Source organism: Poecilia reticulata, chromosome 15 (assembly GCF_904066995.2).
Source record: "Poecilia reticulata chromosome 15, P_reticulata-male-v2, whole genome shotgun sequence".
Lineage (NCBI taxonomy): Eukaryota > Metazoa > Chordata > Actinopteri > Cyprinodontiformes > Poeciliidae > Poecilia > Poecilia reticulata.
The window spans coordinates 1,717,630-1,733,333 of NC_088844.1; the positions used below are offsets into that span (position 1 = coordinate 1,717,630).

General features: G+C 40.5%; 1 protein-coding gene across 1 annotated transcript; it reads right to left on the minus strand.

Moving 5' to 3' along the window:
* Positions 1-2,193: 2,193 nt before the first annotated feature.
* On the minus strand, positions 2,194-6,290 carry LOC145555103 (uncharacterized). The gene is made up of 13 exons (XM_081616415.1): positions 6,141-6,290; positions 5,994-6,053; positions 5,877-5,912; positions 5,718-5,778; positions 5,525-5,631; positions 5,166-5,438; positions 4,977-5,070; positions 4,732-4,799; positions 4,407-4,649; positions 2,907-2,972; positions 2,685-2,819; positions 2,538-2,600; positions 2,194-2,451 (listed from the first exon to the last, which is right to left on the minus strand). The coding sequence occupies exons 1-13, from the start codon at positions 6,216-6,218 to the stop codon at positions 2,194-2,196; spliced, it is 1,542 nt and encodes a 513-aa protein (XP_081472541.1). The 5' UTR covers positions 6,219-6,290.
* Between the last annotated feature and the right edge of the window lie 9,414 nt (positions 6,291-15,704).

The window sequence follows — 15,704 nt, forward strand, 5'->3', positions numbered from 1 at the left end:
ATGGAGTTGAGCAAGCAGATTCGCACACGTGAACATACATACCTGTTAAACAATCAGCTACTACACGCATATTCTTGGTATATTTATCTCTTTGACAGTGCTTCACTTGATTGGGAAAAAGAGCTCTGTGACACACAGTGCAAACGTATGTCGGTCCGTTTTGAATGTTCTTATAAAAGTTTTGTATTGCAGCTTTCATTTCGTCACTCATCAGAGGGCGTGGTGTTTGAAGGTGGAAGCCTACGTTTCTTTTGTACTTCCTTCTAATTCGCAAAGCATGCTGCAGTGTGAAATTTCTGGAAAGTGCTTTTCTTGATATTCTGACTCTTCTGTCAGCAACACATTTTTTATTATGTTTGACCCGATAACTAGGCTCACTGTGATACTTCACCTTCCTATATTCACGCATTGTTTTTTTGTGTTGGCTTCTGAAGTCTGGATTGTTTTTGAACCGATTCCTGGTGTACGCTTTTTGTCTGCTTCTAAAAACAGGATCATCTCTGAAACGATTCCTGATGTATGATTTTTGTCTGCTTCTAAAAACAGGATCATCTCTGAAACGTTTCCTTATATACTCCGCCATGTAGTCTTTATGAGTGGCTCTGAAGCTGTGGACAAAGTTAAATCTGTATTTGAAGTAATTTATTTTTCTCTGCCGGAAAGACGCATCTGCCCTATATCTATTTTTGAACTGATCCTTTCTCTGTGCTTGGTGAAGCATGTATGTTTCTTTTACGGCTTGTAGCTTTTTGGTCCTAAATGTTAGAGATTTCAGATATTTTTCTTTTTGAGATGAACTTTGTTTCATTTTATTTGCTACATTATGTCCATGTTGCGTGTTGACCCTGTTTTTAATTTTTCTTCTCTTAGCTTTTGGCACTTTTGACAAATTTGGAATGGTTGGAGCTGTTTCCTCTAATACGTTTGCAACTTCCCTAAGCCAAGAAGGAATTTCCTCTTCAGAGGTGCTCTCTGTTTTGAAAACAGTTGGACTTACTTTTGTGCCTTCAGGTGGAATTTTCTGAAAGGCAGAATCCTGAGAAGAGCCGTCATTTTCCCTGGCAAAACCTACTGGCACAAACTCATAAGTGGCATTGGGTCCGCGGTTTCGAAAGAGCTTATGCAGATGGTTGACCATGTCAGACAGATTGCAGAAAGTCATCATCACTGCAGTACCACTGGGATGCGGCAGGCCTACTGAATTTCTTGAATGAGAATCAAAAACTCCAAACCGACCGCTTCTGTCCCTGAAGACTGCAATGCACTCTGGAGTCACCAAAAGAAAAGCATGGGTGACATTTTCCAACAGACATTCCAGTTGCAGGGCAAGAGGCAAACCCAATTGTCGAGATCCCTGAGGGCTCCCGCTCCGAGCAAAAACATGACCTACTCTCAAACCAGTGGTGTGTACTGCATAGATGTTCCCATCTGTCAGTACATGGTCAGGCATCTCTTCAAAAGTCAAGTGATTGTCACGAAATGTTCCATCACTGATCAGTTGCTGTTTAACGCCGGTATAAAGTTCGTCTCCTTTTTCAATCACTCTGTCAAGCAACACTGTGTCAAACTGCAACCCCTCATTGTGGTAAGCTAAAAATGTGAGTGCCATGCATGTGCACTGGTGATTACGGGAAAATGCAGCATACCTCCTGTCAGCCTGGGAATGAGTAGCACTCACCAACAGGACCGGTGGACCGCTGATCCCGGGTTCCAGCGCAGAAGCCTGTAACATAAAAAAAAAAAAAAAAAAAAAACATTTCAGTATTTATACAAATACTTAACTAATGACTACCTACCACCACCAATTAGGCTTGTTGTAAACAAGTTTTTAGCCGTTTAGAAATCAATTATTCTGATGATCAATAGATTGATTGAAATAAAATTTTAATAAAGTAACATATTGGTAAATACCGTCATTACAGCAGTTTCTGATCGGATTACAAAATAAATCCATATGTTCATATTTGTACATCTCAAATAAACTTTTCTGTACTTTAGAAATTAATCTGTAACATTGGCTAAGTTTTTTAGCCAATCTGAAAAACAAAAACACAATTTTTTAAAAATTAGATTCAATAAAAATTAAAAAGGCACAAAAAATGAAGCATCACGCCCACCAAGTCAAAAACTTGAAAGTATATATTTTTTTAGATACATAAACTCACTATTCACAACCATTTGTAGCTTTTTTTCTCATGTGAGAGACAAGATCTTTTGCACCTTTGTCATACACAGAACCACGTAGGCCAACTTTTTGCACATGTCGCAATGTTCCACCCATTTGTTGTGACTGAGATGGTAGGAAGAAGTTACCTGGCAGCTCCCATCCCGGACATGGTCCTCTGGTGGCACGGGAGAGGACTCGGCAGGGGCCTCGACGTCCATCGGGGGGACCGGTCTCGGTGCCTCGCGACGAGCTGGGCTGGTGGTCTCTCTCGGCGCTCCCTCCATCTATAAATCAACAGAAGCCATCAACTTGGTGCAAAGTGAACATACATCTTAAAATCTATAATATGTTTTCTGAAACGGTGTCACACCTGCTGCTCCGCCGGACTCAGCTTGGAGGGATCAGAAACTGGACGACGCCTCGGACTCGCCTTCTAATAAAAAAATATATATAATTTTTAAAACCAATTGTGGCACATCAAAATCACCTGGATATTTAAAAAAATAGAATAAAATACCTTCTTCCCCTTCGGAGAACATGTAGGTAGCGGAGCGTCACGGCCAGACGCAGGAACGATCCGGTCCATCTCCTCCAGCAACGCTGGGCTGAACCACACAGGATTCGGGGGGATGGAAGAGTCCAACAGGTCTCCCTATAAAATAAAAGAAATAGCTTAAAATAGATTCATTTGTACATTGAGGACACAACAAGTTTTGCTTTGAGGTGAAGAAAAGTGTACCTGATGGTCAACCATCCTCCCAGTGATGTGTGGACAGCCATCACCACCCTGGACCTCACGCGATGTCTGTAAACATGGAAAAATCATTTTCAGTGGCAGCAAACCCTCTGGATCCAGGGTATACATGTATAGTAATTTTAATAAACTTAAATTTTACCTTTGAACTTCCTCCACAGAAATCATATTATTGCTTTATGTGGTATTTTCTGCTACACAACTTTAAGGGTGTAATGTTACAAATTCTTTTTTCATTTGGAAACACTTATTTCACAAACACAAGTTACATAAATTTTAAGTTGGAAATTGTTTTATTTTTTATTGTGAGCTCACAAAGGTTTACTACCTTAACTCCTGGAGCTCACCACAACTGGATGCTGCTTACTAGCTGCTTGGGGAGTGGCTCTTCTTCATCCCCTGGTGATCGACTCCTTACAGCTGCGCAGCGCCGCCATTCCTCAACTTGGATCTCTGAGTAGCTGCCTCTACACCTGTCTTGACCTCATCTTACCCTTTATGCCTCTGATTCTCTAGATTTCTAATACAAATGCCATCATCGTTATCATCATCTTCACAATCTTCACTGTGCCTCAGACTCTTTTTGCAAGTTTCACTTTTTTGTCTTGCAGTTAAAAACAGACCACCCCTGTATGCTGCACATTTATTAGTCCCATAATTCTTTATGTACAATAACCAACTCTGAGTGTCTTTAAGTTTTTTCTTGACTCATTATAGATTGATACATATTCATGTGTACTCTAGTTATTTCATATTTAGTCAAATTATTTAAACTACTTAACAGTTATGTATACATTTCTATAAATTTTATATTGCTTATGGTTTCATTCCCATTTACTAATATTAACACACTGGACAAACCACCTTTACAGCAAATAAGCAATTTCCACTTGGGCATCAATAAACTACATTTTATTTCATAAACCACTAAACTACATATTACAAAATGTGTTTGACAGACTTCTGTCACACCAATCAATATCACAATCTCACCATTTTTGCTATTACTCCAGTCCAACTGGTCAGTCGCTCTTTTCGTCGTTACTTGGACAACTTTCCCCAGTTTCTTAAAATACGCCTAATTATTTTTTGAAGATGTGAAATTTCACATAACAGAGGGACGTCATGTAGCACTTCATATTTTATGTTTGTAAGCTAATTCCCTTTCACATTTTCAAAATGCCGGTTTTTAAGATTTACCTGATCTTCTGGGAAAAAAATGGCTTAATTATTTTAGCATAATTCCAGTTTTTTTTCTCCTAAACACAATAAAAAAAACAAAAAACTTAAAAAAAAAAATGTATTATGTAGTCTCTAATGAGCACATTAAACAAAAGTTGAAATGAACACTCAAGGAGGCGGACTCTTGCTAGTACCCCATCACAAAACATACATGTTAAAAAGACAAATATACACATTCATGGACTTTTAAAGAGTTAAACATGAAAAAACATTGCTTAAATCAACTAAGTATGTATCCAGTACCTTCCGGCCACCAACCACAGTCCAGTCGAAGGGGTCCGAACGACGGGGAGCCGCCACCTCACCAACCACAACCAGCCGGGGCAGGGGACGTCTCACCGCGGGGGGGGAAGCCGTCCCAGGAGGGGGAGGAGCCAACGTCACGGGAGCTGGAGATTTCGGTGCACTTAACTCAAGTTGCGAGCAGACCGCCGCCTGAAGCAACTGAGCAAGGACCTCCATCCCAGGATGGTCGCTCAGGTGAACCTATAACAGTTAAAGACATTTTATAAAATACAGTACACCTAAATAATATTTTTAAAATTACAAAAAAATCTATTTAACTTACGCCATCCCTGCTCCACAAGTGCAGGCTGCTCAACGGGAAATGCTCAGTAACAGGCAGGTACCGAACATCTGGACAGGATAATAAAAAAATTTAATTCTTAATGTGAGTCACACTAACAATGTAGTAATTTGAGGTAGATACGAAAGGAAAAATAAGTACATTTTTCATACATCTGAACCCTGAACACCATAAAATGTTAATTTGCTGAAGTTTTAGTATAAACACAAATTGAATCCGTCACTTACTTCTCTGAGCAGCCACACGGCGATACTCCTGCCGCAGCAGATGTTGCGAACTTTGGTCCACGACAAGTCGTGGAGGAAAGTCCACAACAACCACCTGTCAATTTCAATCAAAATAAAAGAACCAAATTAACATACGACAAGTTTTCAGATTTATTTGATCATGAATAAATGCAGTATACTTATACTTACATTAGCAGAGAGTTCGCAGACAGTACGCAACAACCTGGCAAAGTCCCGTCCGGCCTCCACGAAGGTCCTGCTGGCGGTCAAGTTGTTGCTTGGGGCCAGAAGACAGATCACCTCGGGGGGCCGAGGCAGAAGTGTATTCAGGACCTCAAGCCGCAACTCTTCCGCAGAGGCTCCAGGGGATGCAAGCAACCCTAAGGAGAAGTCGCCCTTTGGCATGGTAGAATACCCATCCACGATAGCACGCAGATGAGAATCACCAACCAAAAGAGCAAACTGAAAAATAAAAGCAAACATTAAAGTTTGTAATTGATTTTATCATCCAAACCAAGATTTGCGTTTGACATTGACAAAAAAAGTACCTTCTTCTCCAGAGCCTCAGCAGAAGGCAGAACCAACTTGCAGCTCCGTCTGGTCACCCGGGAAGCTGGCCACGTCTCCACCCGATGGCGACGCCCCGTCCCACGGCCTGTTTAGAGACATGCAATTATCAAGATTAGACTTTCAGGCCTCTGAAAATTTAACAACAAAACAACACAAATTTTATCCACATACGTGACCCAGGAGAGGTCGATGGCGCACGGGGATCCTCCTGGCGGACCACGGCAGGCGACATCTACAAAAAAATAATTTAAGAAAATGTTTAGATTAATCACAAACATAACTGGATTAGGTTATTGTAAATAAATGATCCTGAACTTGTCATGAACTTACCTGGTCGGGCAGGCCACCCTCCAGCAGTCGCGACGTCTAAAGACATAAATGGAATGAGTAAAGCAAAAGACTTTATCATCTAACAATAAGTTAATGAAAGTAAAATGGTAGCTATACCTTCTTCGGCGGAGACTCGGTGGTGGTCCAAGCCCGAGACGTGAGCGATGATGTCCCCGGCTGTCAACACAGAAACAATTATGATCACGCTTAAAGTCAAAACTACTGTTAGACAAAAACAATTAATGCGATGTGTAATTTATATACCTTGGCGACGTCCGGCACACTCTCCAGCTTCCTCCATCTCACCTTAGCAGACTCGGACCGACGACCCCGACGTGGCATTCTGCAAGACCAGAATAAAAAAAAGACACCTGGGGGGGAAAGCTGGTTATTTACAAATAATATCTAAAATTAAACAGTATTTGTAGGACTATGTGTGAATGTTACTATGCAAAAAACTTATTTCAATATGTAGATAAAGTATGTGTAGGATTAAGAGTTATATGTATGTAGATGGATTAAGCTGATGTTGTGGTGATGCAGAGGTTAGGATCTCAGCAAGCAGCAGTGGAAAACTTCCAAATCTCAGTCTCGCACAAGTGAAAAGCTGTAATGAGAAGCAAAATAAATGGCCATTAAAAAAGTGGCGTAAAAATACATTTTTTAAATAATTTTAAAAAAACTTTTTAGAAGTTCTGAGGCTTGTAAGCAGGACCGAGATACTTTTCACAACTGTTGCAAACATCTATACATTTTACAACTTGGCTCAAAATATAATGAAAAAGCAGAGATTAAACAAATAAATATAAAGGGTTTTAAATATGTTAATTGAAAAAATAAATTTTAACCAAATGAACCAAGTTTTTTACTGTATGAATAAATGAGGACTATGAGGATTAAGCTGTTAATATGCTGCTCCGGTCAGACAACTTCAAATATGTAAGCTATGCTCCACCATTAGCAACCATGTTTACTTCCGCAAACACTGAGCTCTTCTTCTTTTTATGGCGGTTGGCGGAACACCGAGAACGGGGACCCTATTGCGCCCTCTACTGCACATGCGGGACACTTTCAGGTCGTTTGCCCGTTCACTCTGCAGAACACATACAGGTCGCATTTACTGGCAGTGTGAACGGGCCCGGGCAAAAACAAAATAAAAATCGGAATTACCAAAAAAGTCTGAATTGGATCACTTCAGGCTGCAGGGTGAACGCACCCAAAAACACCTGAAAGGCTTCAACTGCGAACCACCATCTTCGCGAAACGTCGCCACATAAACTTCAACTATAAACCAGACGCCCTTAACACTCAAATCGATCGGTGTGGACTCGCAGTAGCATGAAGTCATTGGGATCTGCCCACTGCTGTGCTTCTAACACAAGCAAAATAAAAACCGCACCCTCCCAGGTGGAAAAATATCTCACATAATGCCGGTATATGACTATATATCACATATAAAGATACGAAAGAAATTACATGATAATTAAAAACACCACAGCAATTTATTCTTTAGCGTCTTGTGGGCGTACAAACATTTAGCTTCCCGTAATAATCCAGAAAAATCCGGTTCCATCAAGCTAGCAAGTACGGAATCAGAGCCACAACGAAATATCCCACAGCAATTAAACTTTTAAAATCGACCAACTGTCTCAAACAACACATTAAATCTAACAACTGTAAGCATTTACAATAATATTCTAATCAAATTAAAAATTAAAATACTATATTTTATGGAGAAAACACAAACACGTCTTACCTTGACCGTAGCAGACTCGGAAGCAGAGAGTGCCAGAAAGTTCCAGAAGCTTCAGCGGCTTGGGAATTCATGTCAGCCAATCAGAGATTGGCATTTTCCAGCGTGTATGACGTGTCCTACAGCTGACCAGTCAGCTTAGCAAAACAACAATTTTAAAAAATGCAACAAAAAAGCTTTTTTTTGAGACTGTCAACACAGCTGGCTGGCAGATTTAGCACCTTACGTCACAGGCGTAGAAACAAAATGTTAGGTGTCAGCCAATCAGAGATTGACATTTTCCAGCGAGGTCGACGTACTGTTCTGTTGACCGGTCAGCTTTGCAAAACAACAAATGTTAAAAAGGCAACAACAATAGTTAGAATGCTTATTTTTTAAAAAGACTGAGCAAGGCAGTCCACTAACCTGAGAGGGGAAAAAATAGCTGAAATGTTTATTTTAGTGGACTGCTTCTCAAGGCAGTCTACAAACCTGAGACAAAAAAATAGCTAAACTGCTTACTTTAAGCCTTTAATGCATGAATTATGATCATGCACTAATGAATTGTGATCATTTGTGTCAGTATTTTTTCCCAATGTTTTATTTTTATTTTCTTGACACATAAAAAAGGAAGGAAAATATTTTTTGTAATAAAAAAAAAGAAAAAAATAGCTATAATGCTCATTTTTTTTTAAAATGAGGTAAATGTACTGCCTTGCTCTGCAAGGCAGTCCACTAACCTGACAGAAAAAAATAGCTATAATGCTCATTTTTTTAAAAATGAGGTAAATGTATTGCCTTGCTTCGCAAGGCAGTCCACTACCCTGAGAGAAAAAAATAGCTATAATGCTCTTTTTTTTTTAAATGAGGTAAATGTACTGCCTTGCTCTGCAAGGCAGTCCACTAACCTGACAGAAAAAAATAGCTATAATGCTCATTTTTTTAAAAATGAGGTAAATGTACTGCCTTGCTTCGCAAGGCAGTCCACTACCCTGAGAGAAAAAAATAGCTATAATGCTCATTTTTTTTAAAATGAGGTAAATGTACTGCCTTGCTTCGCAAGGCAGTCCACTACCCTGAGAAAAAAATAGCTATAATGCTCTTTTTTTTTTAAATGAGGTAAATGTACTGCCTTGCTTCGCAAGGCAGTCCACTACCCTGAGAGAGAAAAATAGCTATAATGCTCATTTTTTAAAAAATGAGGTAAATGTACTGCCTTGCTTCGCAAGGCAGTCCACTACCCTGAGAGAAAAAAATAGCTATAATGCTGCAAGGCAGTCCACTAACCTGAGAGACAAAAATAGCTATAATGCTCATTTTTAAAAAGATGAGGTAAATGTACTGCCTTGCTTCGCAAGGCAGTCCACTAACCTGAGAGAAAAAAATAACTAAAATACTCATTGTATGAAAGACTGATGTAAATGTACTGCCTTGCTTTGCTATGGTGTGCACTAAGCTGAGTAATTTTTCAAAAATCTATATAAAACACTGGGGATAGGTTTCAAAAACCTATATTAAACACTGAGGAGGAGCGTCAGTTGGTCATGTCCCATCACTTTGCTCTGAAGCACCTGGACAGAAAACCGTAAGCCCTAGAGAAATTTTGAAAACATTTTACCGGAGCAGACATGCGGTGCTATTTCCTGACCAACTTTCATGCCAATAGCACAAGTTTTGCGGCCATGAGAGCGATTTCAAAATTATTTTGGGGTCAAAATTCAACTCTGTTTCTCACTCTAAAAAGCGGCAGTTGGTTTCAGTTACACTCTAACGTTTCGGCAGTTGGAAATTTCGCTCGTTTTTCGCTTTTTACGTCGCCGTCGTAACTCCGATCCCCAATAAAAGTAATAGCTCCCTTCTCGGGAACGAGCCGCACGTTTTGATACCACTTTTGTGGGTGGGCACGCAGCGGTACGAGCCGCATTAACGGTAATGGAAGAAGATGTTATAACTAGAAAATTCCTGCAGAAATTTTAAAGGGGCATGCCAAAGTGTGCCCGTCGGCTTTGACGCAGCGTTATGATGTTAAAAATTAGCATTAATGCTAAAGAAAACTGCTACGTAGTCAATAACCTGTGGAGAGGCAGAAGCATGTTGACTAAGCTGTACTTGTACCATTCATTATGTTAAAATTAATGCATAAGCTAAAATTTGCCAATATACCAATGTTAGCCTCAATGCTGGCAGTAGCATTTGGAGCAACAGGACCATGTTGTTTTAATTTTACTGTTCCATTCAGTATACTAAACATGTCTAATTAATGAGAAAATTAGCAAAAGCTAACTTTAGGTAAAAATGCTAGTGTATTAGTCAAAGACAGTGAAATGATAACTTTTGTACTGATGCTAATGAACTGCCTTGCTGCGCAAGGCAGTTCACTATCCTGAGAAGTAAATAACATAAAAAACACTAATATTATTGCACCGCCTACGGCGGTGCACTAACACGAGAGAAATGTGCAGACTTTTATTTTGAAACTTTCACTTAGCTTCATTTTAATGACTATGCTAATTCAATGTGAAACTTTGGTTTGTTTAAACCAGTCCCATAAAGCCCAAAAGAGCAATAAAATGTGAAAAATGTCAGGGCTTTTATTTTGAAATTTTTAGTAAGCTTCATTTCAAAAAACCACACTAATCCATTGTGTAACAGTGGTTTGGTTAATCCACCAATATAATGCCCAAAACAGCAAGTAGCTCTAAATTCCAGCTCAGCCCTCCTCTGTAATAACTGAATGATCCGCCATGTTGTAGTTCTGACCTTCTGCTCTGCCCTCTGTATTAAGGTGTTTCACCATGTTTAGAACTACAGAGACCTTGTAGGCCAAACCAGCAGTTGCCATAGCGATCAAGCCTCTGCCAACTGCTGTGTGTGTGTGAGAGACACTTCATGCAACTTTGAGAACACCCAGTCACTTTTCATGAAAAAAGCAGTCTGAACGACCCCTTCCCGTTCGGGAACCGTTATGCCGATCCAAAATCCGTTTGAAGCATATGAGAGGGTTACTTGTCGTCTCCGATAGTCCTGTGATTCATATCTGTAGGTAATTCACAGTAATTGCAGTGATGAGAGAAATATGGTGTGTGGTGAGCTCAGTAATTTTTCAAAAACCTATATTAAACACTGAGAGGGAGCGTCAGTTGGTCATGTCCCGTCACTTTGCTCTGAAGCACCTGGACAGAAAACCGTAAGCCCTAGAGAAATTTCGAAAACATTTTACCGGAGCAGACATGCGGTGCTATTTCCTGACCAACTTTCATACCAATAGCACAAGTTTTACGGCCATGAGAGCGATTTCAAAATTATTTTTGGGTCAAAATTCCACTCTGTTCCTCACTCTAAAAAAGCGGCAGTTGGTGTCAGTTACACTCTGCGGTTCGGCAGTTGGAAATTTCGCTCGTTTTTCGCTTTTTACGTTGCCATCGTAAGTCCGATCCCCAATAAAAATAATAGCAATAATGCCGGCATCGAGCCGCACGATTTGATACCACTTTTGTGGGTGGGCACGCAGCGGTACGAGCCGCATTAACGGTGATGGATGAATAATAAATAATAAAGAGGCGTTCTATTGGGTGTAGAACAATAGGTGCCTGCCATGCAATGCATGGAGGCAGTACTGACTTGCTTCGCAAGTCAGTACTGCTCTCCTTATGCATTGCTATGGCATGCCCCTAATAATAAACAGACATTCTATTGGGTGTAGAACAATAGGTGCCTGCCATGCAATGCATGGAGGCAGTACTGACTTGCTTCGCAAGTCAGTACTGCTCTCCTTATGCATTGCTATGGCATGCCCCTAATAATAAACAGACATTCTATTGGGTGTAGAACAATAGGTGCCTGCCATGCAATGCATGGAGGCAGTACTGACTTGCTTCGCAAGTCAGTACTGCTCTCCTTATGCATTGCTATGGCATGCCCCTAATAATAATAATAAAGAGGCGTTCTATTGGGTGTAGAACAATAGGTGCCTGCCATGCAATGCATGGAGGCAGTACTGACTTGCTTCGCAAGTCAGTACTGCTCTCCTTATGCATTGCTATGGCATGCCCCTAATAATAATAAAGAGGCGTTCTATTGGGTGTAGAACAATAGGTGCCTGCCATGCAATGCATGGAGGCAGTACTGACTTGCTTCGCAAGTCAGTACTGCTCTCCTTATGCATTGCTATGGCATGCCCCTAATTAGCGATAGCCTCAGCTGTTTTGAGTCACAGAATGCAACAAAGATGTCTGCCCACGATTCAAACCTTTACCTGAGATAAAAAAGGAATATGCACGATTAAATAGTCCTGCCATGACCAAATTTAAGGCCTGTGATTGACGTATTTAAAGCCAAATATATATATTTTAAATAAATTAAAGTCTTTTTGTAAAGACTTTTTCAGGATCCCCGAACACCATGTACATAAAGTTACCTGTGTGTAATCTGACCTCAACATAAACCCTGCTGTTCTGTAAAGCCATCTTGGGTTGCTGGAGAGCATTACAGTCAAAAACACAACATGGTCCACTCCACAGCAGACAACATTATGCAGACATCTAAAGAAAAGTTAGGTCACAAAAACAATATTCCAAGCTAAGAGTAGCTGTGATTTCATTATAAATGTGAGCAAGTTGCTATCTATGTTCCTCTAATGTTGAAAAAACACATTTCACAATTGCAGTGTTTCCATCAAATAAAGAATGAAATTAAAATCATGGCAAGATTGTGTGCGGCATTTTGGGAAAATTGTAGTTGAGCATTTTGCAGCGCAGCTATGGATTCAACATGTTGGAATGACTGTATGAACTGTGATGCTGAGAGGTCTGGTGAAGTTCTTTGTGGTGAAGGCAATTGTCCAAAAACAAACCATCATCCTCCTACCACTTCCTGTCGTTTTCTTTGTTGATTTCTCCAGTAGAAACATCAGGGTGTTGATTACATGACTCGTGTGATGAAAAAAAAAGTGTTTCCATTGCAGTTTTGCAAAATATGTCTTTTTTGAGACTGCCAAAAAATCACCTCATCCTAGCTCAAAAACATTATGAAAAAACGTGAAATTTTCCAGAATTGCCGTGTGTCTACTACGGTTAATGGAAAGCTAGAGAGAACTGTTCAATCTTCAGAAAACTTAGTTTTTCCCAATTTCAAACTTACAAGGACGTAACTGTTCACTTAACCTGAAGAACTAAAGAAAGGAGAACTTTTTTTTGTCTCAAGATGTCAAAGCTGAAGGAAGCATGGCTATAACTACAGCTAACGGAGGATCTGCAACTTATTGATTCACCAGGCGCTAAATGGAAATAAATCCCACATCTTTAAACGTAAAAAACTTTATTTCTTGCCACTTCACAATTAAACACTACTTTGTGTTGCTATTTCATAAAAAATGCAAATAACACTTAACATCAAGTTTGTAATGTGACAAATTAAGAAAAAGTCCCATGGGAAGAAATAGCTTCGTAGGATATGAGTTAATAGGCCTGCTCTTGGTATCAGCCGTGCCACCCACCATGACTGATATTTTTTCTGGGAAAATATTGAATTCACTCTCCGCATCTTGATTTTTCATTCTTTTTTTCCCCTAACGCCCTCCTGCCAGGCCTTCCTCTATCTATCACCTTCTGCAAATCAGTCCCTCACCTCATGTTCCCTTTTCCACTCCACCCCACCTCCCCTTGCCTGTTTTCCATTCAGTCATCTCAAGCTGCCTATTGCCACATCATTATTTCCACTCTTCTTTTTTCTCCTCTTCCTCTATCTTTGCCTGCTGACTGACAGAGCAGACATGCTGAGGTAAATTGGGATGTAGCTGAAATGACAGGCTCTTTGTATTGATTTGTTCATCTCCGGCATCCATCACAGTGTGCACACAGGCCAAGAACACACACTTATAAAACCGTGCATACACACAAACCCTTGCAGCGCTCGCACGGTGAGGAAAGCTGTCCGTGTCCACAGCCTAGTAAACTAATCACATTACCTTGATGGAGTGGACCATGGAAGTTCACGAGGCCAGCAGTTTGGAGAAAAACCAGAGGAGAGTGTGTTGTGTTTTGATTTTCAACTTCCACTGTAACAACATTAAATTAACTTGCATATCTGTTTTTGGGTATGTTGTTTTACTGTTTTGGTACAGTTTTATTGCATTTTTATAATAAACACATTGCATGTGGGCTGCACGGTGGCGCAGTTGGTAGAGCTGTTGCCTTACAGCAAGAAGGTTCTGGATTTGATTCCCGGCCCCGGTCTTTCTGCATGGAGTTTGCATGTTCTCCCTGTGCATGCATGGGTTTTCTCCGGGTACTCCGGTTTCCTCCCACAGTCCAAAAAACATGACTGTCAGGTTAATTGGCCTCTCCAAATTGCCCCTAGGTGTGAGTGTGTGTGTGCATGGTTGTGTGTCTCTGTGTTTCCCTGCGACAGACTGGCGACCTGTCCAGGGTGACCCCGCCTCTCGCCCGGAACGTTAGCTGGAGATGGGCACCAGCAACCCTCCCGACCCCACTAAGGGACAAGGGTGTAAAGAAATGAATGGATGGATGTTGCATGTGTATAAAACATGTGTGTATAAGACAATAGGCTATCTTGCACTTTGAATGAAAGACAACAATTAAATTTGCCATTTACCTAAAAACATCTGATAGCATTTTAGCACATAGCCTTAGAGGCTATGTGCTAAAAAAAACTGTCTAATTGTCTAAGGCTTTGAAGGAAGAACCAGAGGCCTCGCTGTGTGTGTGCGCGTGCGTGCGTGGGGGTGCGTGTGTGTGTGCTTCAAAAACTGTCTAATTGTCTAAGTATTAACTTTCTGTCAAAAAAATACAAATTTTCCATTAGCAGTGGTGGGAAGTAACGAAGTACAAGTACGTCGTTACTGTACTTAAGTACAATTTTCGTGTATCTGTACTTTACTTAAGTAGATTTAATAATGGATACTTTCTACTTTTACTCCACTACATTTTACAGTAAGTATCTGTACTTTCTACTTCACTACATTTCTACAAAACTGTCGCGTTACTCGTTACATCCAAGTCGCGTTGCTCTTTTTTTCCGTTAAAACGTGAAGTTCAGGGATTTAAGGTGGCGCCGTAAAATCCGAGCAATAACGTGACTTAGTGTCTGTTGTCACCCATCGGCTCCACCTTTACTCGCACGCGGAGCTCCAGACATGCGCAGTGGTTTCCTCTGAGCGGCAGTAATATAATATAGTAATATATCGCTGCATAAATCATAAGATATGGCGACATGTAAAATCAGCAGCGCCTCGTTTTCACAGACGGTAGGACGTCGTCCAACTTTTAGCGTCACTTGGAAGGAAAGCTTAAAGAAAGGTAAGATCTGTGGACGTGATGCTAGCAAAGCTAGCTGTACAGAGAGACATGTTGCATCTGCGATGAAAAACAGTTGTCACTCATGCGCTGAATTACTGTGTGGAGGTGTTGACTGACATGTCGCAGATATGGGACAACGCTGTGACCAAAGTGCAATATAGTGATGACATTCAGGAACGACCTGATTCTTCTGGACGGATCTTGACTAAGTCCTATAGTGCTGAAACCTCACTGAGATCCGTTCTTTGTTCTTGTAATGCTCTGCATACACTGCAGTAGCTATTTTATTTCATTGAAATATCTTTACATTGGCGAATAAATAAAACAAGAACGTAGCAACGCAGAGAATGCTCATTGCTCTTTGTTTTCATCTCCTGTCATGGTGGCAGACGTTGCAGCAGGAGGGAGGATGAGAACAGTCATGATGCTCCTCCTGCTTGGTTATTTCTTGCTTATTGGGCTTTGGACAGTGTTCATAGTTGAGCGTTGTTAATTGCTATGTTTAATGGTGCAGACAATTATTATTTCTGACATTGGCAATATGGGCAACCGCACAGTGCGTTATTTTTTTAGGGATGGCAGGAGACCTCTGTGTATTGTGGCACAGAGATGAAAGCAAAACAGAATGAAGAAGAGTTTGAATTGTCACTGGTTAAATTTATTTCAGCTCTAAGTATTTCATATCTAGGTGGTTTTATGGGAAAGTGGATCTTTCAGATCAATTTGAGAAGCAATTTTGATAGGTAAATTTAATGTTATTGTCATGTAGCACGGGGTGCT

Coding starts and splice junctions, on each gene's coding strand:
- LOC145555103 (XM_081616415.1), bottom strand. CDS start 6,218: ATGCCACGTCGGGGTCGTCGGTCCGAGTCTGCTAAGGTGAGATGGAGG. Junction 6,054..6,140: donor GTGTGCCGGACGTCGCCAAG/GTATATAAATTA, acceptor CTGTGTTGACAG/CCGGGGACATCATCGCTCAC. Junction 2,973..4,406: donor CTGTGGTTGGTGGCCGGAAG/GTACTGGATACA, acceptor CCATGTTTACAG/ACATCGCGTGAGGTCCAGGG.